Source organism: Poecilia formosa, unplaced genomic scaffold (genome assembly GCF_000485575.1).
Source record: "Poecilia formosa unplaced genomic scaffold, Poecilia_formosa-5.1.2 Scaffold43, whole genome shotgun sequence".
Classification (NCBI taxonomy): Eukaryota; Metazoa; Chordata; class Actinopteri; order Cyprinodontiformes; family Poeciliidae; genus Poecilia; species Poecilia formosa.
The window spans coordinates 1,143,754-1,169,016 of record NW_006799982.1 but is presented as its reverse complement, the minus strand read 5'-3'; the positions used below and the strand labels follow the sequence as shown (position 1 = coordinate 1,169,016).

Genomic DNA, 25,263 nt, shown 5'->3' with positions numbered 1-25,263 from the left:
GTAGAGAAAGCACAGTTTCAATCCAGTCGTGACATGGTGTCTGTGAAGGTTATTGATTAACAATCATGAGACTGCCTTGATCTGCTCAGGAGCAATCCCACTGTAAGCTGCGATGTGAATTAAAGAACAGGGGGGAAGCAGCATGCAAGTAAGAGCCTGTGCCTCTCAAGCCTTTGAGAGTGAACCCATTGAACTCCCCAAGGTGCAGTGGAAGCTCGCAGACAAATCGACTCGTGCGCCGACAGCACCATCTAGCTGCTGGGAAATGCAATCGCTGGCAAATGAAGCACCCACGTTTCAGAGACAAACCTGAGCATTTATGGACCAGAATCTTATAGTCGGTGAATCAAAAAGAAAGGTCAATGCTGTCATACTTCCGGTTTGCATAAACTACAAGCGTTTCTCAATAAAAGCATTTCAAAATATTTAAGTTCTGTACACTGCGGCAAAAAGAACTGAAGTGTGTGAAAATCTAAATTTGTGTCACAAAACTTGTGACTCCACCTGTGAAGATCTCAAAAAGCATAATGTGGAGGTAAAAAAAAATAAAAATAGAAGTCTGAGGAAAATCTTTTATTCTGGCAAAGAAAATGAACAAGCTGATTTGTTGGTGTTACATAAACCATACTTCCACTTCGAAGCGTACTTTCTTTACTAATAAATTAATACAAACTACAACTACATGTTGATGAACGTGCTATTTTATAAACAACACTTTGAAACTTTTTTCCTAAATGATCCACCATCAACATCCTCAGCAGTCTTTTGGCCATTTAAAACAAAACTATTACAGTTATATTTAAAAACGTAAAAACACGAAATATAGCAGAACAACAAAGTCTGGAAGACAACTAAAAACATTTAAGACCACAAAGGCTAAAGCTAAATATTCTAAATGATTCATTTAAAAACAACAAAAAAAACTAAAATCCTAAAACAAATGATCAGATAACATATAACATAGAAGAAACTACATACAACTTATGCTATCTTATAATTTAAGACAACTAACATATTTGATGCTGAAATTTAAGTAAATATTTACCTTTTAATTTATGAAAACGAAGCCGTATTCGTGGGAAAAACAAGACCACATGACAAATATTCTATACACACCTACTTTCCAGGATCCCCGCATAGGGACAACTGTAAAAAACGCTAAGCACCAAGGTCTCATAAGACGTTGGTTAGGATATGTGACTACCGCCCGCCTCCTCGCCCTCCTCCTCTGCGTCTGCAAACTGCTCTGATTCAGTGGCAAAGCGGTAGCGGCGCCACCGCATCGGGTGTGCGTGGTGCACAGCTGGACTGTAATTAGCCGCCACCGGTGGATCGGCCATGTTGCTCTGCCGAAGTGACAAATCCTGCAGAGAGAAGTGGAGCACATCCTCCGGACCTGCAGAAGGCGCACGAAGCCAGTCAGGGCCTTAAAAAGCACTCTTCTGAAATTAATTTAAAATGTAGTTTCATAATTTCAACTGATTTTTCTACTTCCTGTGGCACATCTGATCAGGTCTGACACACTGTTACCGTCACGATATTATCATTTCTCTGTTTGTAGAGATTATACTGTACATTGACGGAGAAATGGATTCTGGAGTTAGTAAAAGTCTGTTTTACCATAAGGCACGGTCACTACATTCAACTCCACCCTCTTTTTGAGGGTGACATCTTGGATCTCTTCGTCCCAGTCTTCCTTCTCTTGCAAGGACATCAGGAGTGGCTTATAGCCTTCTGGAAAGGTCATGTCCGCACCTCTGTAAAAAAGACCCATGGTGTTGGATGTAGGCAGAGGAACGACTAACTGCTCAACCTCTCAAGGTTGGTGGAACAGACTGACGGACGGACTTACTTACTCTTTGGTTACCTAGCAACTCACTTACTCTGGTTACCTAGCAACAACTTGCTGTGTAACATGCACAGCAGCAGTTTAAGATTTTGCCACTGTGCCTCATAACTGCTTAAAAATAAAAACAATGGCATGGGGTGAAAACTGGATAAAACATTTAAAACTGTCATTGGTTCGGGTAGTACTTCAAAACAAACAAACAAAAAAAAACCCAACTAATTATCAATAGACTTATATGAAAAGGTTATATTGTGATACATTTTTCAGCCGCATCATTCAGCCCTACTTTAGCACTGTGTTGTAGTCCACCCACACCAGACACATTTAGGTGGCGTTTCATATTAAAAGAGGCTGTACGATTGCCATGCAAAAGCTAACGCTTATGTTGTGGACATTTGCCTAAAAGGCACAGCAGACCTGGCTAAACGTGTTCCTCAGTTAACGATGCTGACAGAAGAAGTCTTGGCGTACCTTTTCTTCTTGTTTCCGGAGCGTTTCTTTCCCCAACGTTTCTTCTTGGATGCAGGAAGGCTGGGACCTGGCGATGCTCGTTCAGGCTTATAGTACTGAGTGACACCAAACCTGGCGGCACCATTGGCCGTAGCATACTGCGGAACATCTGCAACTCTCCATCTTCCAGCTGGCGTACCATTAGTGACAGGTGAAAAAGCACCCTTTTGTTTCCCACTGTTCTTCGGAGACACAACTTTAGTACTCCAGTCTCTGCGGTCCAGAGAGCCAGCATTAGTACTCTCGCTGGCTCCATGTTGGTGGCCATTGGCTGTGGTGTACCGAGGCACATCTGCAACTCTCCATCTTCTAGCTGGCGTACCATTGGTGACAGGTGAAAAAGCATCCTTTTGTTTCTGAGGGTTCTTCGGAGACACAGCGCTAGTACTGCTGTCGCTACGGTCCAGAGAGTCAGCATTAGTACTCTCGCTGGCTCCATGTTGGTGGCCGTTGGCTGTGGTGTACCGAGGCTCATCTGCAACTCTCCGTCTTCCAGCTGGCGTACCATTGGTGACAGGTGAAAAAGCATCTTTATGTTTCCAGGGGTTCTTCTTAGACACAGCGCTAGTACTCCCGTCTCTACAGTCCAGAGAGCCAGCATTAGTACTCTTGCTGGCTCTATGTCGGCGCCTTGCCCTCTTAACCCAACATGCATCAGGAATGTGACCGTTGGGCAGATCGTTGGGCCTACAGGTGTTGTGCTGAGCTCCCTTTGGTTCGCACTCGAGTCTGAACTCACACTGAGGCATCACGTCACCTGTCACACAAGATTAAAGGATTCATTACACGTCATAGTACATATTCTTTTTATTTCCTTCATTACAAAAACCTAAAAATAAAGGGATGCAGGACATCAGCATTGAAATCAGTATCAGCTGCTGTTTGGGACCTTCTTAAAATATCGGTATTGATAAGTAAAACTGCTGTGATATTAACAGACAAAGTTTATTTGAATCTTGTTAGTGTTTCAGGAGGAGGATGGTCATGGCATTTGTTTGGATGTGTGACAATAATGCAGCACAGGATTGTGGGATGTTTAACTGAGGCACAGAGACAATGTCAGCTGTGTTTTTCTGATGGTTTTGAAGAAGTAGGGAATTTCATACAATAGCAGAAAATATCTATTATCAGCCTGAGTTTTTATATTGGTGCATTCCTATATTAAAAAAGTGATAGAAAAAGTGATCATATCAATTATTGTGAATATCTGTAAAAATGCTCCGATGCAAAAAAACTCTCAGAATCACCCTTTTGTGCATACGTAGCAGTTGAAGAGTCAGATTTTTCATTTTTGGGTGCTTTTTGTTCTCATGTTCAGTTAAGTTAGTTAATCATTTTCAGAGGAATGACTTAAGACCGTCAACTTTATACAGAGTATAAAGGCATTTATAGGCTCATGAACTCCAGGCACAACCCAGTGTTGCATCAACAAGTAAATTTAATCTTTAGGAACTCTGTTAAAGTTCCTACAGTTCAAAACAATAGGGGGGAAAATGCCTATTTCCACCTAATAGGCATTAGATGGATCTCCATTTAGTTTACAAATGGCTTTCTAACCTATTCCAGACTGGATGTCAATGAACATTTTACATTTTTCCTTTAATTTATTTTCTTTTTGGAGCTAATCTAACCTACTTCATGTTGTGAAACAAGTTTTATTTAGGTGGTTTCTTGATTCTACAGGATGGGCAGTTGTCAAGCCTAGTGTTTAGATGGCTTGCTTCCCTTCATTTGAAAACTGCATTTTATCTTTTTTTGGTTATCTTTTTTCCTGATATCTGACATTTAGAGTAGCAAAACAGCAGAAATTTGTAAGTGTCAAATAGTTTTAGTCTAGTATAAGTCCTGCTCAAAAAACATTTTTTGAATATTGTGGGAAAAAGTCCCAACATTTTTGGTTGCTTCGTCATTTCGGCACACTCACCAGACCTAAATCTCATAGAGAATCTATTCAAGATGAAGATGAGAAAACCCAGACCCAACAACGCAGTTGACCTGAAGACGGCTATCAAAACAACCTGGTTTTCCATTGCACATCAGCCGAGCCACGCCGTTCTGATGCAGTAAATCAGGAGTGTTCAAAGTGTGTTCAAGGAGGGTTCAAAGTCAAAATCCTGCATGTTTTAGGTCCCGCCCTGGTTCAAACACACCTGCATCAAATGATTGCTTGTTAACAGGCCTCTGCAGAACATTGACATCCATGTAGCAAATCATGCAAAAAGAGCCCCGACCAAATACTGATTGCAGCAAATTTATAACGCTTTTCAGAAGCCTGACACTTCTGCTTAAAATTTATTTTTTTTCAGTAGGATTAACAGTATTTTAATGTTCTGTTAACGTAAACTTAAAACCTGCAGAGAAAAAAACACCCAAACTATAGTATAACTGAAATTCACTTAGTTTTATTTTTTTAGGTAGTGACATTTCGAGATATATCTGACATTTAACAGCTGAGAGCTGAGAGTACATTTTAAATTGTTTAGTAAACTGATCTGACTGTCACGCTTTGCGGGCATTTACTCTGAATCCAGCACTAGCTACTGTTTTCAAAATGCGTTCCTCAGACTTTCTCCGACGTTTATGTTTGGATGCAGATCAGGGTTAATTCGCGCTTAAAGGTAAAAAAAAAAACCCTCTCAGATTGAGCTGGAGTCAGACTTCATGTGCACAGAAGACTAAAAGGAAAAACTCCTCTCTGAGCTGACTTCAACGTTACCGCGCTGGGGTCAGCATGCCTCCGTTAGCTAACCGTAGCGCTCTGACTGACTGGCTCCTAGCTATAAAAGTTACCGCGTTAAGCGTCAACCGTCACGCAGGTTAAGCGCCCGGGAAACAGAAATGATCATTTTAAAATAAAAATGAATTAGTTATCTTAACATCGGGGCTTCATCAGAATTAATTTCTTACCTGTAGCTAAAGCTGCAGGCAGGCCTGACACCCGCGAAGCACCAATCGGCCCAAATAAAAAAAAAAATTAAAAAAAAGAAAGAAAAAGTTATTTAAACGGGGTGACAGATAGGTGGCGCCAAGCTACGGAGAAATACATTTACTTACTTTTCCCAGCTTGACTCGGTTTTAAGTTTATTTTTGTAACCTTTTTCTTTTCTTGAGCTTCAGCACATCCTATTTTTATCTATAGATTTCTGTAGTTTTTTTTTTTTTTTACTATTTTTGATTCTGTGCTTTATTTATTTGCCTCAGCTGTATTAGACTGGTGACTTATTCAAGATGTACCTCTCCACTCCCTCAATGACCATTGGAAATAATAATTGTGCCAAAATCCCTACACTGTATAGGCACCAGCTGTGACTTTTATTTATGTACTTGAAACATTTGGTGCATATTTAAATGCATATTTAAATTAAACCTTTGTGTTGAAATTGGGCAGTTGACAAAGATATATGCAATTTTTTTTTAAAGCTATATTGGAAGAGAAAATGCAAAACAACCCTTGGAACAGAATCCAAAAACATCTTAGGCATGTATATCTAGTTATTAGCAAACCTGAGCTGGCCTTTCTTGCAATTTCAATTGAGAGCTGTCAGAGTGATAAAATCTGATGAGGCATTATCACAGCCCAAACATTTTTATTGCCAAATCAATTACCTAGACCTCAATGAATAACCCTTTAACAGCAACAAGACTTCAGATTTGCAACTTGATGTTGTGTTGGATTTTATTCAAATTGAGGATGGCACAAGCAGCTATTGAAAGAACCGATGAGCCAGTATTTGTATAAGTTAATATTGCTTATAATGCTCACAGTTGAATTAGGAAGACGGTTTACAACCATACAAAAAGTCAGTTTGAAGCAAAGTGAAAATTACTCATCTGACCATAGCTAACAAAAAATTAAAACAAAAGAAATAGACACTAATTAAAAAAAAATAATTATTAGTCATTCACTATACAGACAAAACATGAGCCAGTCTAAGTACCATACAAAGCATTGTGCTATACATCCAACAAAGCACCTAGGCAACAAGCTGGTTTCTCTTTGATAAAACTGTAAAAAATAGTTTTTTTAGTACCAGTCTGAAAAAGAGTGGTAAGTGGCACATCAATACAAATGATTACTGTTCAAGTACAACATTTACAAGTCAGGAAAACAAGTCTGACAGACAGTGTACCTTGAAAAATGTGTAAGTCTAGAGCAAGTTCATCTTGAAAAAAATGTCCCCAGAAGGCACAGACAGAGAAAATGAAAGCCATGCAAAAGAAAACAAGATGTTTTTTGTGCAAGGAAGCAAAACTCAAGTTTGTGAGAATTACATAATACAGCAGATTTTGATTGTTCCTCCTTTACTTTAATGGGATAGTTCAGAAAATTTGACTTAAGTTCCTAAGTTAAAGGACTATAAGCGGTATTATTTTACCCTGTAGCAACTCTGTTAGCATCTTCATTTGGTAAATATCCAGATTAGATGGTTCCTCCAGCTGCAGCTAAGGGCTAGGCTGAGGATGACCAAGACCATAGTGGATTACAGGGGCTTTAAAACAAACCCCAACTCAAAAATAATTTATATAAATAGTATTTTATAAACCTTTAAGCTGTTGTTACATTTGCTTTAGGTGGTTATCTACAGAAAAACTAATAATTATTTATGCAAATATAGAGACAGAAGGATGTGTACCACCAAAAATCGTCCTGTGTGAAACACATACTGGGACATTAAAGCATAGTACGGGTGTGTAAAAATAAATAATAAAAAAAATAGGCTAATTTAAATCAAAACAAGATATTTTTCTATTGCATTTTTTTTGTTTGTTTCTGTTAGGGATTTAGTTTGAATAGAAATGCTTTACTGTAGATATTGTGGACTCAGTCTATGTTTCACAACGGAAGCTCTGTGGTGGCACACTGCGTCTGAACTCCATTGTCCATGTAAATGATTATGTTTTTTTTTATTATTAAAAAACAAAACAAATAAACACCCAATGCAAACATGGCAACTGAAGTCTCTACTAGAACTTAGTATTATCCTCTGGGACCAGCTAATATGAGTTTATACTAAATGTAGACACCAAGAGACAGCTATTTGCTGCAGGTAAGAAATTAACCGTTTGTAAGCTTTTACCAGAATCTCACCTCAAAAATGTCAACCTATCCCCTTAAAGTAATCCTCAATTGCAGTAGTACATACTGTATTAAAACATGTTTTAACCAATTACATTAAATTACAAATGCCTTTTGGCCACACAGGAAGTAAAACATTTAAGTTCATTATATTTACAGCAGTTTATTGGTTACACAAAGCAAATCAGGGTTTCATGTAAATCTGTTGTTAGAAGGTGGCAATGAGATTGCTGATCCAGTCTTCGGTTAAAAAAAAAAAAAAAGTGAGTCTCCTGTGCACGCTCAGCGTCTGGTTTGTAGGTCGATCTCTCTGGGTTTATAGATGCGTTTAAACGGCCTGTTACAGAGACCATCAATCACTCAGACGTAGCTCCCCCCACACATTCATATCAAAACGTTCCTGTGCAACATTGTTTGGGCATATTACTACCAGCTGCAAATCTCTTCCAGCTCAGGCCTCACTTTAGGATTTAAAGACATTCCTTGGCTGCAGCTTCTGTCAATCAGTTCAAACCCTCTGAACCAACTAAGGACTGTTGCTCTGATTGACATAGATGCAAAGTTTTTTTTTTGGAAGACTATTCTTAAGATTAAAAAAAAAAAAGCATAAAAAAAATTCTTCAGTGTACCTTTCACTGATTCCACAAGTAAACTATTCTGTAGGATGTAGAGTCCAACATTCCCAAGCATTTCATTATTTATTTCAACTTCCAAAAACATTTCTTTGAGCACTCTTTGCTCATTTCTTATTCTTTTCAAAATACATGCTTGTCCAAATTAACAATTACATGCATTCATCATCTCTTGCACACAGGTCAGGCAACATGGCTGCCTTCATGTCTGTCTGGAACAGGGTAACCATCCTCTTGCCGCCTTTTTCCTTTTTTTAATCCGACTTGCTGTTTTTCCAAAAAATAGACCCTACCAGTCATTTGTCTTTCAATAATACCGCAATTATTTTATAAAGGTAAGATGTGTTAGGCTGTTCCAGTATTTATGCCCTTTAGATTAATTCCAGTGCATTCCACTGACTGACTGCGTCAGTCTTAAAAGCAGGTTGGGCTCAAGTTATTCCTGCTTAGAAACTACCAGCTTGTAACATTAAAAAAAAAAACTCACAACAATATGAACAGAACAGAGCAGCAGAGTAAGAAAACAGTGCAGACTGAGACCAACAGTCACATTTGCATAACCATCAGTTGTTTAGTATTCGCTCACTCAGGAAAGTCCCTCAAAATGCAATCGCCAAATATTAGTCCGTGGGGAGAAAACGTCCTCGGAACGAACAGCAGAGGGCAAAGCAGGTCCATTTACACAAACCGAGTCCGCTCATCTTTGCTGTCCTCCTGCACAGATTCCCAGAACAGATAACTGGCAACCATTCGACATTGGACTGATGATTTTCATCCCAGATAGGCGACTGCTAGTTCTTTATCTCCAGAATGGAAGGGTTGTGGTCCAAGATGGACAGAATAACTTTGTCCATGTACTGCCGCAGGCATAAATTGATGTCCTCCTGTTCCTTCAGGGCTTCCATCAACTGTGGAGAAACATGGACGCCAAACACATTTTATTATCACTCCCATCTAAGATATTACCCAAAGATGTTTACTGGCCAATGGTCTCTTGATTTTATTTGGGTAAATCACTTGTGTACCTATGATAGTACCCCTGACCAATCATCAGGGGTACTGTCATTGGTACATAAGTGTATATTTTTGCACTTTAATACCATAAATAAGGTCTTCTTTCATAAACAGTCTCTGCTATTGCCACCATTCATGCTGTTTACCTCCATCACCCTACCCGCTCTTGGTTGGTATGCTAGTTTAGTGACCATTTATTTTTCATGTCACAGTCACAATCTGTCTCATGTAACAATGTTACCTAAACAAAGTGCCTGAAATGTGAGAACAGGACCAAAAGAAGAGATCCAAAGGTGTTCCTGACCAAACTACACTCCTGATGCATACCAGCAGATCCAAGTATAAATGCTGTGCATCGTTTAGCCAACAGGTTTTTACTGATCTTTGGACTCTGTACAGGTGAACGCCTAATCTTAGAAGACTACTGTTAATGACCCTCATAAGCCAAGCATTACAACTGTCTCAGATGGTACTTCAGTTTGAAATGAAAAATAACTCTCATATCTCCAAGTAAATCAAATTAAATTATAAAACATAACTTTTTTTTTATTTTTATTTTACTGAATAATAAAACCCTAAAGAACTTGCCATAAGATTACATGAAGTCATTTTAGGATGGGCGTGCTTTGTTGTTGTTATGCAGTTACAAAATACATAAGATGTAGCCAATGAACCTGGCTACACCAGCTTCATGACTAATATAACCTTTATCACACTGTCATTCCGTGATATGTCCTAGAAATTCATGAGCTCTGACTACAGCATGAGAACAACCTAGAAGAGAGTCAGTAGTTAAAACAACAGAAAATGATGGGTGGAAGTTTCACCTGATCTCTGGAGGCGCTGTCTATCTCAGCAGCTAAAGACTGAGCCTTGGTCTGGGTGGCAAACAGGTTCTTGGCTTCGTGGAGGCTTAGGCTAAGAATCTGACCATTCAGGTCATCATTCTGCTCCCTCAACTTCTGGGTTTCCTAAAAAAAAAAAAAATCAAATCAGAGCGGGAGGTAAGGGAGAGAAAAACAGGACGGAAAGATAAGTGTGTAGAACAAGCTTTTAAAAGCAGAAACTAGTCTACGTTAACACGTACACCAAGAACACAACGCCTGCTTGCTCATCAGGCAGCAAACACAGCTAATGAGGACACAGCACGGGTTATGTTAACGGTTTCCCTGCACGGTCTGCTGCGTTAAAAAAAAAAAAAAAGCTTTATGATTTAGTTTGCTTAAAACTGCTGACAGGAAGCCAGTTTGCTGTTCCCTTGTTTTACCTTCCGCCATTAAACAAGGGAGCTGCAGCGCTGACCCCAATCGCACTTGGCCGAGATTACTCTACTCCAGTGTTATTAGTTGTTAATTGGGACGTCAAAGGTCACAGAGGCAATTTTACCGTGAGTCTGGGGCAGCGCTGAGCCCCAGACAACACCAGCAGATGGAAGTCGGGGGGAAGAAAGTCCTGGGATGCACATTGCTGGACACACACATACACACATTTACAGAGGTGCACAGTTCAGTGTGACTGTCTGCCTTTCTAATGGGTTAAAGGAAAGGGGCTTATTAGGTTTGATTTGGTACAAAGTTTCAGTCTCTGGCCCACCGGGTGTTTAAAAAGTTAAATACCTAAATGCTTATTTAAATAAGAAAAAAACAAAAAAAAAACAAAACAAAAAAAAAAAACAAACAAAAAAAAACAAACTTGGGAGGCTCTTTAGGTTCTTAAAATGCAGAACATTATGTCTCTTATAAAGAATGAGACATTACCGTCATTACACCAGATTGTCCATCCTGAACAGAGCTGGACTCTGTTCATTTTTATCTCCATCCTGTTAACTTTGTTTTTTGAGTCAGCTTTGTTGGTCATTTCTTTTTCTGCCGCTATTAAATAGCCAATTCTCATTACTCAAGGCACATTTTAGTTTTCCATAAAAGGGAATGAGATAATGAGGCTCTTCTGGGTCTTTGTGCAGTGTTTTATATCCTTACCAGACAAGTTTCCTCAATAGAGGTAGAAAATATTAATTTACTTGCTATTCTGAGTTTATGATTAAATCATCAGTTCCAAGTATCAGCCACTAAAAACATGAAGCAAGAGTAGGAAAATTGATTGACTCTAAAGCCAGTGTTTATGAAGTTATAATGCAATAAAAGAGAATTTAAGCTTGTGTACTTCCAGCTGGCAGTTTAGTAACTTTAGATTTTTTTTTTTTTGGGTGGAGCTGTAAAGACATTTGTTTCGAATAAAACAAGATAAACGTATGAGGCCCTCGATGAGGTCCTATTGTTACTTGATGACAATGCTGTACGTCTCATACAAGGCGGAGGCGAGCATCATTATCTGATGTTACCGATTCTGATTCAATATACACAGACGTGCTGTGCAAAGGATCATTTGAGCCTTTCAAAGTATCAATAATAAGTTATCTTAAGGACAGATTAATGCTGAAGATCATGTCATGTCTTAGTCATTAATATTTGAATATTGTGTCACCAGAAAGAGCTCCAACTCTTTAACCTCAAAACTGAACTACACACAGAAAACAAAGAGAATCCCAGAATGCACTACGTTAACCCACTTTCCGTTTGTAGCAGGAGAAATAGTTTTCTGGACCAAACCAATTGGTTTTGTTTGGATATGACTAAATCAATACTTTGGCTTGGTGGTATCCTGTAGGTTTCCAAACTTATATTGGAAACCTATTAGAAATAATAGGTTTCCAACAATGGAAGACTATTGTTGGACAACAACATTCAATATGCATGTCTGTGCTGGGTAATGGTTATTGGCCTGGTGGAAGGTAAAGCTCCCTCCCAGTTTCAAGTCTTACACAATTTTTGTTTTCCAGCGTTCTGTTATGAATCTGATTTGCAAAGTTAGTTTACTGGGACTCCTCCCTTTAAACCCTCATTTATTCTTCTTCAAAGCTTTCAGCCTGACCTGTCAGCATGACGTTTCTCTACCAAACCCCTGAGCCCTTCAGAGTTTATACTGAGATTCAATAATAACCCGAAGGACTATCTGGAACATCGAATGCAAAAGTCACTAATTACATGACTTCCGAGGGAAATTTATTGTACTTATTATATTGGGGTATCAAAGTAAAATGAGCTGATTACAAAGGCATGCCAAACGTTTCAGATTTTTATCACTGATACCATTAACATAGTAAAAAAGCAACATTTTGTTCCTTCCACTTCACAGTTGTTGTACCACATAAAATCCCAGGGGAGCTGCATTGAAGCTTTTGGACAAATTGCAAAAAAACCTCAAGAACGTATGACTTTTTCAAGACACCATAAATCTGTTGAGTCCGATTCATATCGCATCCGAAGGTGGGATTTAAATCAGCAGTGATCGAATCTATATAATCGGCAGAAACAAAGGTTCATTCAATAAAATATACTACTCTCAAATGTAGACTATGACTTGTGTTCCCATAAAAGCCAACACAACACTGTTCAGCCTGAGCTAACTCCCTAGTCAAAATATCAGTAATTCACACAGTGCAGGGCTGCAGTAAAGAAGGGATTTTAAAAGCTGCTAACAGGGGTCATTATGATTTGTTGTCATTCCTGCTGGCAAAGCGGAACAGAAATGTACTACTTAACAGAGGGGAAGTGAGCACCGCAGGTCAGTCTGGTCTCCGTAGTCATAAAAACGCTGTAAGGGCCTTCACTGATTTATGAAAAGTTTGACACGTTTTACTTATCTGGCAGCACAGAAAGCACATTATTTTGTTAGAGAGCTTGCAAGAACGCTGAAACCTAGAAACAGCGTGGAAATTCTCTTTGGAACACGACTACTAATGAAATATTATGATAATGGGCAAAATATTTTTTTTTTGATGAAGGGGAAAAAAAGAGGGTTTGAATATAGTTACATAAAGTATTCTCATGCTGTAAAATCCCCCCAAAAATAATGGTTTGAAAAGTTGTAAAGAAAAAAAAAAAAAAAAACGCTCATTCCTACATGCCAACGCACATTAAGCACCTGAAACCTGAAGCACTTAGAAATGAAGTTGGATTAAAGGATTGGAAAAATGATTTTATCTGCACCTGCTTCAGTCTCTTAACTTCATGCTCGAGCTCCACCTCTCTGCTCCTGCTGTTAAAGTCTGAAAGTCCAGACGAGGAGCTGCGGCTCCGACCGGGCTTCTCCGCCTCCAGTTTGTACAGCTGCAAATGCTCCAGCTCTCGACGCAGGTCCTCTATTAACTATACAACACAGAATCGTCTGAGTAACAAAATTATACCATGTCTGGAAAGACTTTTGTTGGCCTATGAGCTCACAAGATTCTGCAGGAAGAGAAAAATAACAGACAACTGATAGATCAGATGTTGAAATTTTAAAGGCCGTTTTAGATAACCCTCCCACCTCCTGCATGGCGTCTTTTTCTTTCTGGAACTGCTCTCTGTTTTGTTTCAGTTTATCCATCATTTTCCTGTACAGGTCCATCTCATCCTTCAGCCGCAGACTGGTATCCTCCAGCTTGTCTGTCATCCTTTGTTTCTCCTGGTGACAGACGGACAAAGTTAAAAGTTTGTTTTCTTTTATTCATTATAATATCTGGAATGTCCGTTTACACATGCAATAAAACCTACTTTTAATTTACATCATGTATTCAACAACAGCAATTAAAAGGTAAACATACGCCGAAATCCCAGTTCAGTAGGAATGGTCTAACAGTAAAAGGCAGGATTTGTGTGCAAATATACACACTGCAAACACTGAAAAATGATTTATTAAATATTAACTAAACAGTTCTCTACAGGCCATACATCACACTTTCTTAAAACAATCACTTGTCTGTTGTGACAGTGTTTTGACACTAGGTGGCAGGTGCTAAAGATCTAATGGCATTTGTTTTTTTATGTACGGCAGTTCCTAACAAGTTAAAGTAAACTTTGCTCACCTCATCAAGCTTCTCTGTCTGAGATTTGAGTCGAAACATACTAGCAGACATCTCACTGTTCTCCTCTTCCAGATTCTTAATACTGAAAACACAAGAGTTCGGTAAAAATACAGTTTAAACATTGATAAATATGTACAAAATACAAATAAATCGCCTGAAAAACAGCATTAAATACAGTAACAGATTCTCATATGTTTGTACAATGTGCCCTACTCTTATTCGCTCAATGGTTATTTTTTCCCCAGACTGCACAGTCCATTGTATAGATCCCAAGTATAGTTATCACTCCATTTTTTTCAGGCTAAACATTACTTTGGAGAAGGTTATGGTCTCAATTTCAAATACAGTGGTATCATAGTAAAATTTGGTCATCATTTTTTTGCTACAAGTGAAATTAACCCCAAAGCTTTTTCTGATTTAAGACTGCAACTCAAATAGAAACTGCATATAAAGTTAATGTCTAACTTTAACATTATATGCAGTAATATAAACTGCATATAAAGTTAATGTCTAACTTTAACATTATATGCAGTAATATAAACTGCATATAAAGTTAATGTCTAACGGTCGCGTTAGTGTGAGAGTGCCTGTGTGTTTCTTACCGGCTGGTCAGCAGCTCTATCTGTGTGTTCTTGTCTCTTTCCATTTTGCTATAGGCTTCTCTGTGTCTTCTTAACTCCTCCTGGAAATTTTGCTCTGCACGAGTCTCTTGGTCCTTCAGCTGTTCCTCTAGCTCATTTACCCTGGCGTGAAGAATTTGTCACAGAACATTACCTTTAAAGTAAAATTTGAATTGAAAGGGTTTTATTTTTTCTTTTATTACTAAGGTCCACTTCTCATGAGATTAAGACTAAACTATATAAAAGTGGCATGGAAACTTTCATCACCAATTCAACAAGAACCATCTCATTTCCAACTTCAGACCCTGCTATGTGCTAGAATATCAAACAAATGGACATCTCATTGAGCTTATCACAATTTATCTAAGTAGATATATGCATCCATCCATCACTGAGTTTAGCATCCTGAGTAAGCCCTGCAGCGCTCTTGGAGGATACCTTGGTGGGTGCAGCCACAAGGGATCATACAATCTAAAGCCTGTGTGTTTTGAAATTATTATTGTTGTCACACAGGAGTTACAATGTCCACACACTCTGCAACCATTCAATTCTTTGAACAACTAATCCGACTTATTCCTGCTTTTCTATAAATAAATATAAACATAAGCTAAATATGGTAGCAGGACTCTCAGTCTGACAGGTCCGAACTGCATTCTGACAGAAAAACATTGCATCCCTCAGTCTCCCAGCAACCAGCACAGCTGGACCTGGACACGGTTTGCAACTTCTCCCCAGCACTCAGTCCTGCTTCTGCAAGAAACACTCACAAGCTGGTTCCTATGTTCAAGGGTCCTGAATAAGGCATACATATTGAAATGGAAGTATATATTCCGCATTAAAGCTACCTTCAAGGCATCTTTTAGGTGATAATCACAGTAGGGTAGCAATGCAATGCACATAATAGCCATGATGCAAAAGTGATACATTACTTGGAAAGCTGTCTAGGAGTATGAAGATAATAGCTTGGGCATAAGGTCAGCTACATGCAGGTGCATGTGGGCACCACAGAACAGACCAAACCACTGCTGTAACTATGGTTCCCCACACTCCACCATGACAGTCTCACTTTGGTTAACGGTCAGGGAACGCCAGAGTTCAAACACGAGTGGCGGAAGTCCACCGGATCAAAAAAAATAAATAAAAAAAAATCTAGAAGATTCCTTAACACAGTCTTAATTTGATGTCAAGGGTCCTTAAATTACAACTAAAACCTAGAGAACAATAATGAGTGGACCTTACCTGTGTACTAGCTGTGTGTTCTCCTGCTTCAGTTTGGACTTCAGGTCACTATTCATCTGAATCTCATTCTCGAGTTCAGCTACCTTCTTCTCAAGAGAACTCACCTGGCAGAAACAGGTTCAGTTTATAAAGTAAACGTGTTCAAAATATACATTCATGATTCAAATACTCAGGAGAATGACTTAAAACATTGTTTCACAGAAAAAATTTGAAAACTTTGCAAAAAAAAAAAAACCACAACAACAATCAAATAGGAGACAAATAATATGAAGCATTTTTTTTTTTTTAAATATGATATGCTGTTTATAATCAACTTAACAACACACACAATAAACAACTCATCCATTAGTTTGATTTTCTAATGGGCCCAGGGTTCTATCAAAGACGAGGCATTTCACGGGCAAGTTGCAAATCTATCTAAAAAGCCTCTCCTTTCATATATTAAAGAGTTGAGATATTCTTTCCTTCCACTAAGCCATACATCCATAAACAACATTCTTTCATTTCATTTTCTGGCATTTCAATGCTACATTTTAAGATGTCTAAGCACCACGTGTGCAAATCACCGGAGGACACAGACGAAACAAATGAACTCTCACCTTCTCGTTGATGTCAATGTCGCAGGAGTCAATGCTGTCTCTGAAAAGGTCTTCTGTACTGCCATTGCGGCTGCTGAGGTTGCTGTTATGGAGCAGCTGCCTGCTCAGACACAAACACATGCACTTAGGGAACATGCACACATGCACTGGTGAGTGCTTCAGTATATGCATTTGAGTTCGCCTGGCTGACATTCTGTTGTATGATGTTAACACAGCGAACCCCTTTTAAAAGAGATGTAATAGGTTCTGCTCCATTAGCAAGAGTAATGCAGAGAAAGGTGAGAAGAGGAAAGAAAAAGAGAGAAAGAAGAGAGGGAATACAGACGACAAGGAACAAGAGAATAGATGAAGAGAACAGTAAAACAGTGGATGTAATCAAACCAGACATGTACACCAGAAAGAACAGGGAGATGGGGCCAAACCTTATTGAGTACATATATCAGGTCTGACAGGCCATTTTCATTCTGTCACTATAATTCAGTTTGTGTCGCTACAGTTAGGACAATAGCTTCAAGAGAAGACATCTCATGTGCTATTGGTTACCTAGCGGTTGCTGAAAAAGCTCTTGCCCAGAAACCAAAGGCAAAATGGAATAATTTCAGAGCCAGGAAACATACCGTATTTTCCGGACTAAATAGTGCACCTCACTATACGCCGCATCTACAATTAAAAAATAATAATAATAATGATAATGTACATATAAGCCGCACCAGGATTTCATTGCCCTTCGTCTCCAACGCCGAACCATGTATTCGTTCACGCCGATCTTACGTGCAGACGGCGGCTCTATTTCCCTCCTGTACTACCAGACCGACAGCCCTCAACTTAAAAGCTGCATCATATGAACTTCTTCGTGTGGTTTCCATGTCGAGGGGGTATGAGTTTGAGAACATTTCTCCGTCGTTCCTGCTGCTAGCATGTACTTGTTCTAAATGAAAATCAGCACTTTCTTCTTTGATTTCCAATTTTGACTTCCAATGATTCACTTCCTGTTTAAAGAGCCCCCTGGCGGTTGAAGAAAAACCAACAGAAAAGCCGCAACAGGCTACAAGTCGCATGGTTCAAAACATGGGAAAAAAGTAGCGGCTTAGTCCAAAAAAATACGGTAAATATATAACAAATATAAGACATAAATAAATTAGATTAGCTGTTCCACAATTTTTTTGTTAAAATCAGATAAGTAACTTTGAAGCAGGTTTTCTTAAAAGCCTGCTAAAATTAAGAACACACTGCTAAAATAAGTTCAGAATCATTTCCACCCCATCTTGTCTCAACCTGCTGGCGAACTTTTTGCCCCTGTCTGCATGCAGAACTACTGTGTGATTGGTTTGTGTTTGTGCAACGTGCATCTCGCTACCCATCTACCTTCTTCACTATACTTGTATTTCTCTCTGAAAGCCCAGTTAGTGATTAACTGTTTATTAGCAAACACCTAAGTGATAAGGAAGCATTGAGTGCCCTTTTTCCTCCATTTATTGGTGGCAATGTCAACAAACAGATCAAACACAAGCAGTGTAGGCCATAAAAAGCATAAACACACCACTGACTGAACTTTGGTTCAGATAAACAGCCATACATGCTATAGCTATGAACACAAATAGATACATACAGATTGACCTACCTTCCAAAGGCAGTGCTGGAGATTTTTCTGCTGGGACTATAAGATGAAAACAAACAAACAAACAAAAACACATTAGTTTTGTTTGTTTTTTTAATACAAAAAAATCATAAATAATTGTATACAAAATAAGGATTACAATACAGTGGCAGGGAAAGCTGATGTAAGTAATCTTATTATGCTTTTAGATCTAAATTAACCTCCTTAGAGAACAACTGAGATATTTCTCAGTTATCTTCCTTTTAGTTTCAGTTACATCTCTCTTTTATTCTTTCACTTCCATCCCTTCAAATGTAGTATGGTTCATATGACTGATTTATTATTCATAAAAGTAATGTAGCATTATCAAGAGAGCCATTGAGGATTTCAAAAATGGGGTGGGGGGAACAACAACACAAAATAAGGAAGTAGAGACATTAATAACCATTATTCTGCTAATTTAACATTCCCCGTCAGTCTGTGCATTACTGCTTTTTGGTGAACAATACAGACAGAAATGGTGGCCATGGATTACATTTCCATAAATAGCAACCCTGTAAACAATGGCTGTTGAGGTAAGCACCAGAGAGACAGCTTTACAGAATAATCAATTAGTCTGTGTGTGTTTACATACACATGTGCAACAGGTGCTCTTTGAACACCTTTGTGACAATATTGCATCACTTTTATTATATTATGGTAAAGGAGCACTCAAAGCAAACAGTGACTCACCAGTACAACATGAGAGGAAGATAATTGGGCATAAAAAAAAATAAAAAAAAAAACCTGTAGAGTGCCTAAAATAGCTGGCAGCAACTGTTTCTATTTACTTTGTGACATGTTTGTTGTCATGCATAATCAAATTATTTTGTTTTATACACCACTGTCACTCCTCCAAAGAAGGAAGAAAAACATCAAGATAATTCGAAATCAACAGGCCGCCCTGACAGTTTTGCTTTTAATGGATCCTTTCATACATGCAACAAATGTGTGAAGACGCGTCCAGTTAATTACATACATTTGAAAACAAACTTTTAGATAAGCCTCAGAAGAATCTTTGATAAGATTAGAAAGAAAACAGCATCTCGAAAACCAAGGAACACAGCAGACAGGTGAGGGAGAAAGCTGTGGGGGCGTTCAGAGCAGAATCAGATTACAAAACAATAACACAGCCTTTCAACATCTCAAAGAGCAACGTTTGAAGATGAAAAGTGGACGGCCAAACTGGAAACCTACCAGGACACAGCTGTCAATCAAAACCGAGAGAACGAGCTGGGAGAATATTAATCAGAGAAGCAGTCAAGAGTTCCATAGTTGCTCTTTGTGAAAGTTGCAAGAAGACCGTGCTTCACTTTAAAGTGCTCAATAAATTTGTACAGAGCAACAACTACAATTTCCAACAATTTGGCGTTGAAGCAACTTCATCATATGTTGGTGTCATCAATTCTTTTGAACTCTGATTCGATTTCCTATAGATAAAAGTAACCTGTTAGTCTGCTGAATTAATTTGAGGTCAGAAAAACCCTCCCGGTTCCGAAGGTTGGCAATGCAACCTATACTGTGTGTTACCTGTGAGCCCTGAGGTTTTTGAGCCGAGCATCCAGATCATTGAGCAGGTTGACCTTCTTGCTGCACTGGGAACAGTAGACGTCCATGAGCTCGCCGGCGTACTGGTGACGTACCTTCCGAGGGGTCTGACCCGCGCTGCAATCACACACACACTATTGATTTTTCTGCAAAACGTAATTCCGGTGTTTTAACAAGCTAAAGGCACAACAATGAACGAGTGATAAGAAAATAAACGAGACTGACACAAGGAAGGATCTGTGTCTTTTTGGTTGTGTTTTTTTTCTTGTGACGTCATCCCCGTTTTGAATTTTAATCCCAGTTCTGCAGTCTTTTGTCTGATTGGTATGCATGGAACGAGTGTGGAGTTGTACTGCCAGTCAATCAACTAAGAAGATTAGTCCCATTAAACACAGTGATGAATATTAACACTGCCTGCAGGGCCTCAACTCCTGAGCTGCACTTCCTCAGTCAAAACTCAGAAAGTATTACTCCAGTACATATCCTGGAGATCAACAGGCTGCAGATTAAATATCCAAAATAATAATAATAATAATAATGGAGTTCAAGATCCAGAAACAAAACAGCACTTTATATTTTTGCCTCATCACAAATTAACCTTTGTAAACCACACAACACAACAAAAACAAAAGAGGGGGCAAGTTACTGCGGCAACTTGGTGATCATGTTAAACATGGCTTTTGTTGGGGAAAAAATAAACACACACACACACACACACACACACACACACAAATGGGTTGCATATTGGTAATATTGATTTGTGAAGCAGTTTTCAAAAATTATTTTCTAAACTTATTGTTTTTGTTTTTTATTTTCCCTCATCCTCTCAGCCCCACCCTTTTCTTTGCACTTTCTACCGCTATTATCCATTGATGAATTGTCCTGTTGATGACTCATCAACAGGACATTTGATGAATTATTCAAACAGGTGAAAAGTGAATGTCATAATTAGACTAAAAGCCATTGACTGCAACTATGAAAATGATCTCAAAATTAAAATCAAAACACGCGACTAAACGTTTTCTTCCTCAGACCTCCATTACCTTGAGGGTACAGACGAGCCGAGGTCGGAGTAACCGTTAGTCCGAGTCTCGTCGTCTGGAGAGGGGCTGCTGGGAGTGTATTCTGGTTCCTCCCCTTCACCGTAGTCCTCAAATTGCTCTTCGTTCAATGAGGCAGAAGAACGTGTGGAAAGGTCGGAGGTTATAGAGATACTAGCCTGAGCACACCTGACAGAGGGGAAAAAAAACATGTATGTTACCCTCTGACTGCATAGCTAGCATGTCAGTATGAGAAAGCCAAAAGAAAATGTCTAATACAGTCAATTAAAAACTAAAACTAAGCTTGTAAGAACAAACCAGACGTTACAATGAATCACTCAGACATTTCCCAGAATGACGACTACAGGAGATAAAACAGAGGTTAAAAAGGCTCTAACTGTGCTTACTTGTCCCCGGAGAAATAGAGCTCTCCCAGTGTGTCTTCCTTGTCCAAGTGTCTGGTGAGACCCTCTGAAGAGTCAGACCCCTGGGAGCTTTCCGCAGCGCTGTCTCTGTCTGACTCCCTCTCTTTGCACTCTTCTGTTACCCCCTCCTCCGACTCCTCCAACTCGTCAGGGAACAACTGGCACTCGGGGACGGGGTCAGGAGAGGTCCGAGAGCACATGATGACCGGGAGGACCTGCTCCTCCTCGCCAGCCTGGAGAGAGATGAGAAAAAAGTAGAAATACAGACATTCGCAGACTGACTATGACTGTTGCAGTAGTTCTGGTAAGGGACTACCAGTTCTGGTAAGAGGAATGTTGGGGTTATTCTGGGAGGGGATCTACCTAAAAGTAGGTAGATTCCCAACATTCCTCCACTGATTAGTTATTCACCAACACAGCAGGTCCTTATAGATTTAGGACGGTAAGGGCATTGGGTCAGAGGTCAGAGGTCCCACTTTGTCTTATTTGTGTCATGTAAACCTGTTAAAATCTGATCTAATGCATCAGTGGACATCAGTCAGCTCTGCATATGAAACAGTTAAGAGCCTCACTGAGCGTGGGGATCACGATGGCAGAAGTTGCGATAGACAGTAGAGGAAATGGATCAATGAAAGTTGATGAGTGTGACGGACAGGAATAAATGTTATTACCGAGAAAATGAGTAGAACATCAGAAACAAAGAGCAGGTTGTGTGTGTATAAGGAAATAGGCTGTGAAGAAAACATTTATCTATGGTCAGATTAGGAAGTTAATCTGACCTTAGGTTATATTATACACTGATAAAAAAAACTAAGCAAAATTTTTGACTTTATCTTTCAATTTTACATAAGTATGAGTTTCCATTTTAAACACAACTAAAGAAAAAAAGCTTCAGTTAACAAATGGTTCCAATTAAAAATGCAAACTAACTGAACTGCAAACAGATATTTCTACATATGGATGGATAGACAAACAGATGGAAATATTGATAAAATTGTTTATGGAAGAAAGGATCAATGAACAGATGAGATCAACAGATAAATGAATAGAGGGACAACCAGACAGACAATCTGATAGATGAACAGATGATAAATGACTTGACTTGGAGACTAACGAGTGAATGGATAGAGAGATAAAACGATTGGTTGGACATATAAATAAACAGACTGACAAATGAAAGCCTGGACAGATGAACTAATAAATAGACATACTGACACATTGCTGGAGAATGGATTGATGAATAATGGACACAAAGGTGAAAAGACTGATGGTGGAAGGACCAGACTGATAAATATAACATTAAACAATAAAGTGGGAAACAAGGTAAGGGAAATATTCCATCCCCATCCGCCCACACTACTTTTTTTTCTCCAGATTATTCAGAACTCTGTAGGAACCCCATAACATTCACAACTGCAGCTATTTTAATGTATTTTTCCCAAAAGTTATGAAAGTATTTTTTAATTAAAAATAAACAGGAAAAAAAACAAACAAACTCTGAAATAATGTGAAGTCAGAACTCTGAAACAGTCATTTGAAGCGTTTGTTTAGCTTAAAGCAGTGTGCAGCCTCATGCCATTACCAAGCAACTCAAACAGCCCCTGTAGAGCATTTTACATGCAACCGTCATTGGCTGAACACAAATGGGGGCTGTGCTCTGTAACAAAGGGCCGACCGGGGCTCTGAGTGTGAGTCACAGCGAACACAACAAAAGAAGAAGACAAGTCTTTTACCGTTCCTTCCCTGTAGCTGAGAAGGACACACACTGTGTGATGAGGTAAAGAAGCAATCAGAGAATTGAACACAAACTTCAATGATGTCAGGCAATGTTGAAGTATACTGCTATTAGTTCTGGTAAGAAGTTTTAATACATTAGATGGTACAGAGCAAACTTTAGTTCCCCACTAACTTCTAGATCTAAATCACAAATATTATTCTATGAATAATTAATCTGCTCATGTAAAGCCTTTGAAATAATAGATAAACAAACATGCAACAGATGCGTTGCGCCAAAGCGTACGGATGATTCACTTGCAGAGCTCAGAATCTTCTGACTGAAGGAACTAAGCGTACATGATAAGAGGTGATGATCATCTGGAGCCAATCTGGTTTCGACCTGGATTTGAGTCAGTCCTGCTGCTTTGTATCAAATCACTATCTGACAGTTGTTCTAGGATCCTGACTTACCTTATCTTATGGTCATTTTCATGACTAACTTTATCTGGATCACACTCCCCATTCATGTCGACACCTTTCAGCTGATCGCTGAGGTGTGCAGAAACATGCGTGCATTAATATGATCTAACAGGGGCTGCAACTTTGCTCAAGCATACTATATTTAAGTGCTACAGCAGCCAATTAAAATTTAAAAGTAAAGTGACACTGATGGATGGTGACATATGCATACATGTACACTCTCTAAGCAGCACTGGGTCGGACTACTGAAAAAGAAAAACACATGCACATTCTGTAAGTATTTTGACAGCCTGAGGCTTCAACTGCCACCACGAGTCTACAGGTTGTTTCAAGTTGTTTAATATCCTTGAGTAGATATTAAACACAGCTGTCCTGACACAGAGGCTTCACCTCTTACCATCCGCGCAGATTACGGTTGACCTTTGATCACGTCGGAGCCGATCGGTGGCTTATTCTTTTGAGCCTTTTTGACAAATCTTCAATTCAGTTTTCATTCTGGACTTTCTCATTTGTGGGTTCAATATCAGAAATCCTTCCAGCTAAGCAACCTATTGTCCGCACTTCTTCAATCAGCTTTTATTTTTTAAATCAAAGTACCGTTCTTCTGAAAAATGTCCGGAATGAATTACTCTACTCAGATTTTCAGAGCTAAAACCAGTGACTGCTGTTCTTCCAAAAAAAAAAAAAAGGGGGGATACCTGTTTGATATTTGATACCCTCACCAGTCAATTATCTTGGTAGGAATATAATTTCTAATAAAAACAGTCAATGAGCTGGTTATAGATTTTGGGCTACAGTTATTTTGATGATAATTCTGTCAAGAATCTTGTTGAACAAATGCATCTTAACATAAGTACTCTCCACTGAATGTTTGGCTCAGTGCATACATTTCCTTCTCCATTGGCTCTATGAAAATATTGTTCTCTGCTGCTGCTGAGTCCGACCTAGTTAAAATACAAAGTATAATTTCTATCCGACACTTCTTCCTGGTCCCCCAAGTGAGCTTAATACCACCGAAGAAAAAGATATAGACATCCAAGTTGCCTTTATTTTAATTCTACCTGCACAGTTATTGAATATATCTTATATGTAGATGTACTTGATTAAATTCTAACTCAATTCAAACTCAAAAATACTTTATTGATCTCGGAGGAAAACTGAATTATAAATTAAATTATAAATCTATAAGACTGCCATTTTTCAGGCATAATATCAGAAACTTTCAGTCTGTCTCAAAACATTCGAACTAGTTTCTTCACTTGCCAGAGTCTATTGAAGGCCTCCTGAAACATGCCACACGTGTTATGAAACATGTAGAACTATTATTCAAGTGACAGTGGGGTCAAACACCTCTAGAGGTTTCCTTTTTGCACAGAAATTTTAGATGAGAAACAGTTTAAAACAAAATAAAAAAAACAAAGCAAAAATGAAAGAAGAAGGTCGGCTCATAATGCAAAAACATGCATTATTTGCATCAAGTGCAGGTAGAGTAGTGACAGAAAAAGACTGAAAAGGACACAAAAACAATGTTCAGAGGAAGGTTGTCAAAAAAAAAAAAGTTCAAGACAAAGAAAAACTAAATAAAAGGAGAAACCCAGGACATGTGAAATAATGTCAACAAGCTCAGTTTATTTTTCTGGCTTGTTTTCAGTTGGGAATAAGTTAAATAATGTAAAAAACATGACTGTTTGGCTGCCAATGAAACCACGCAAAGCTCATCCTGAAACTCATCTTGTTGAGTCATGAAATTTTTATGCCTCAGTAGTTGAGCAACATTGCGGAGGATTAGAGCGATGAAAACACTGACCTGTAGATGCTGTTGTACAGCTGCTACTACAGGGTTAGTTACTACCAGGTACAGGTCAGCAAAACAGAGTTTTCTCAAAACAAGTGGATTTGGCTGTTTTGCAGAGAAACAGACGAGTGTCAATAATCGGCAGAGAGTTACACAGACTGGGTCCACTGAGTTGAA

The 25,263-nt window shown here is 38.8% G+C and overlaps 2 protein-coding genes across 7 annotated transcripts in view; both read right to left on the bottom strand.

Annotated features, from left to right (window-relative positions):
- Positions 1 to 558: 558 nt before the first annotated feature.
- On the bottom strand, positions 559 to 5,364 carry LOC103137747 (uncharacterized). 2 transcript variants are annotated; one of them, XM_007551649.2, is made up of 4 exons: positions 5,267 to 5,364; positions 2,321 to 3,116; positions 1,621 to 1,757; positions 559 to 1,396 (listed from the first exon to the last, which is right to left on the bottom strand). In XM_007551649.2, exons 2-4 carry the CDS (start codon positions 3,106 to 3,108, stop codon positions 1,188 to 1,190), a joined length of 1,134 nt encoding a protein of 377 aa, XP_007551711.1. In that variant the 5' UTR covers positions 3,109 to 3,116; positions 5,267 to 5,364; the 3' UTR covers positions 559 to 1,187. The 2 variants fall into 2 exon arrangements, with proteins under 2 accessions (XP_007551711.1, XP_007551710.1); XM_007551648.2 differs by lacking the exon at positions 5,267 to 5,364 and adding an exon at positions 4,284 to 4,486.
- A 653-nt stretch (positions 5,365 to 6,017) lies between these two features.
- Positions 6,018 to 25,263, bottom strand: part of LOC103137745 (rab11 family-interacting protein 4B) — a 48,902-nt gene continuing 29,656 nt past the window's right edge. For 4 of the 5 annotated variants that reach the window (XM_016671318.1, XM_007551645.2, XM_016671317.1 and 1 more), the window contains exons 3-15: positions 21,078 to 21,328; positions 20,674 to 20,859; positions 19,613 to 19,747; positions 18,068 to 18,103; positions 16,447 to 16,546; positions 15,848 to 15,951; positions 14,591 to 14,731; positions 13,989 to 14,070; positions 13,451 to 13,588; positions 13,132 to 13,290; positions 10,469 to 10,549; positions 9,910 to 10,053; positions 6,018 to 8,976 (exon numbers count right to left, since the gene is read on the bottom strand). In XM_016671318.1, the coding sequence (XP_016526804.1) occupies positions 8,860 to 8,976; positions 9,910 to 10,053; positions 10,469 to 10,549; positions 13,132 to 13,290; positions 13,451 to 13,588; positions 13,989 to 14,070; positions 14,591 to 14,731; positions 15,848 to 15,951; positions 16,447 to 16,546; positions 18,068 to 18,103; positions 19,613 to 19,747; positions 20,674 to 20,859; positions 21,078 to 21,328 (1,674 nt within the window). In that variant the 3' untranslated portion in view covers positions 6,018 to 8,859. The remainder of the gene's footprint in view (positions 8,977 to 9,909; positions 10,054 to 10,468; positions 10,550 to 13,131; positions 13,291 to 13,450; positions 13,589 to 13,988; positions 14,071 to 14,590; positions 14,732 to 15,847; positions 15,952 to 16,446; positions 16,547 to 18,067; positions 18,104 to 19,612; positions 19,748 to 20,673; positions 20,860 to 21,077; positions 21,329 to 25,263) is intronic. The other variant, XM_007551646.2, reaches the window with a different exon arrangement.

What these genes read in the sequence shown, in the direction of transcription:
- LOC103137747 (XM_007551648.2), bottom strand. Translation starts at nt 4,389, where the DNA reads ATGGAAAACCAGGTTGTTTTGATAGCCGTCTTCAGGTCAACTGCGTTG. An exon ending in CTCTATGAGATTTAGGTCTG is followed by an intron (nt 3,117 to 4,283) that starts GTGAGTGTGCCG and finishes CTTGTGTGACAG; the next exon opens with GTGACGTGATGCCTCAGTGT. An exon ending in TCCGGAAACAAGAAGAAAAG is followed by an intron (nt 1,758 to 2,320) that starts GTACGCCAAGAC and finishes TCTTTTTTACAG; the next exon opens with AGGTGCGGACATGACCTTTC.